We start from the raw sequence: 2,136 nt of genomic DNA, 5'->3' as shown, positions 1-2,136 counted from the left end.
TCTATAAAAACAGGTAATTTATAATATCGTTATATTTTACAAGAGGGGGTACTTTATTCACTATATAAATTATAATGCCATAAAAAGATCAGCGTACTTGACCTGTTTAAAATACTTTAGCAAATAAGCATCACAAAATGTGACGATGGATTAACTTTTAAATCAGTAGGTCTGACATCTGGCAATGAGTCAAAACCAAGTAAATATAGATAGGAAATGGCGGGTGTGATTCACAGCCATGGAGTGTGATTCAGTGAAATATCCCTAATTTTGTCTTCATTGATCTGGTCTGTTTCTGGAAATATTACCACTCTTTTGGTCTGAGTACCTCATATTCCTCTGCATTACAGTATATGCACTTATGTGGCTTTCCGAGTAACTGACTACATCTGAGTAACTGACACCAGGAAAGAGCAAACTTCTAAAGACACACACACAGAAAGTCAGCATCAGAGCAGAGTCACAAAGTAGAAAAACTAAATGCAGGGATATAACCTCTCAGCACTGCAAACAGTAATCCAAGCTCAACATTTAATCTTAAATAATTATATTTATTAGGTGTTGGTTGTTTTATTAGGGGAAGCCTTGGACTTGAGTTTGCTAATCTCTTTCTGTAGCTGTTCTGCTTTCATCTCCTGCTGTTTTTTGTGCCAGTTAGTCATGCCTTGATCCATTTCTGTGCTCAGCAAAACGACTCGACGCTGAAAAAAACAGCAAGTTATTTACGGCAAACTCTGTAATCTTACAAATGACCGGTGGCAATGCCAGTCTTCACGAAGAATACTTACAGCTAATGCCTCACGCTCCTCCTTTCTTCTAATCTGGCCTTTCCATGGTGGTGCTGGGCGACCATCTGTAAATCAAGGAGTTACTTTGTTTCAAACAGCATAGAACAAAATCTACCCTATCTCAATATTTTAAAGGAGACATTTTGTGTAAAAAATAAGAATGTACCAGTGCGTCATACTCATTTATATATAGAAGAATTGTGCTTAAAAAAGTAGTGTTTCAGGCAATATTTCTGCAAAAACCCTAATAATCCCTCCCTTCCCTTTCTGCTCCCTGAATTCCCAGGCTGTGCAGGGGAGCCGGCGGCTCTCAGCGCACTGCACTGTAGGGCAGGAACCAATCAGCATCTAGCAGGACCGGATAGGGAACTGAAAGGCAAAGGCCTTTGTGATTGCGGGGCTGTGATTGGCTGTCCCCTTGTACTGTGATTCTGGTAGGGACCCTTACGACACGTCCAGCCCTCATTTGAAACACAGACAGGGACCAGAGAACATCTATAGGGAGCTCTAATAAAGGGGCTATTTTTAAAGATAATATAAATTTTTAGCACCATGTATATGCAACACCATATATTACCTATAATTGCCTACAAAATTAGGGTTTTTTCATTTATCCTATGTCTCCTTTCTTCTGCAGTCCTCAGTATGTAGTCTTGCTAACAGCAAATGACTGGTGGACAACAGGTTGGACTTCCCTAGAGTACCTGGTTCAGCAAAATAATCCTTGTCAATCTACCAAATACTACTCTACACACTTTAATCCACTTTACCTGCAAAGCTCCAGTCTGGTAAATCTGTCAGGGGGCCATATTCTGAACCACTGCGAGCAAAGCCACGCCTGCAAAGAGATGAACAGTTTAGATACAGTACATTATTAAACTCACTCCACTGTGTGTGTAAAATCATACAAAAAGCACCCACCTTACTCTCCAGTCCTGCCCTGCGCACCTTAGTGTAGAACTATGCACGCTCCTGTTCCCTGTCCTGCTTAGATCGACACTGTTCCGCAGCCTGACGCATAACAACCTTGTTACTGAAGAAGACAAGTAAAAACCAGGGCAACAATATAATAGAGGCATAATATAATCAAAACATTATTCGCTTTATGTCTGCGTGGACCAACCTTGCACAGTACATCTTATGCTCATAATGGGCGCCGCCATCTTTCTCCAAAGACTAGGACGGCCCACATATGACGTAACGATCAAAACACCCAACCACTGAGTCTATGAGCGCGGCAGTAGGCAGGTCGGCAGCGCCATGTTACATGTGGCAGCGGGTGACAGCAGTGCGGGGCTTGTCTTCTGTCCAAGACACATCCCAATTGAAAATCATATAACCATGTAGA

The 2,136-nt window shown here is 41.7% G+C and overlaps 1 protein-coding gene across 2 annotated transcripts; it reads right to left on the bottom strand.

Moving 5' to 3' along the window:
• mrpl52.S (mitochondrial ribosomal protein L52 S homeolog) lies at positions 1-2,065 on the bottom strand. Of its 2 annotated transcripts, XM_018239803.2 has the most exons (5): positions 1,912-2,065; positions 1,710-1,821; positions 1,559-1,626; positions 789-853; positions 531-701 (listed from the first exon to the last, which is right to left on the bottom strand). In XM_018239803.2, the coding sequence occupies exons 1-5, from the start codon at positions 1,949-1,951 to the stop codon at positions 555-557; spliced, it is 432 nt and encodes a 143-aa protein (XP_018095292.1). In that variant the 5' UTR covers positions 1,952-2,065; the 3' UTR covers positions 531-554.
• Between the last annotated feature and the right edge of the window lie 71 nt (positions 2,066-2,136).

Source organism: Xenopus laevis, chromosome 1S (genome assembly GCF_017654675.1).
Source record: "Xenopus laevis strain J_2021 chromosome 1S, Xenopus_laevis_v10.1, whole genome shotgun sequence".
NCBI lineage: Eukaryota > Metazoa > Chordata > Amphibia > Anura > Pipidae > Xenopus > Xenopus laevis.
The sequence above is the reverse complement of the archived record's forward strand: the minus strand, read 5'-3'. Positions and strand labels throughout refer to the sequence as shown.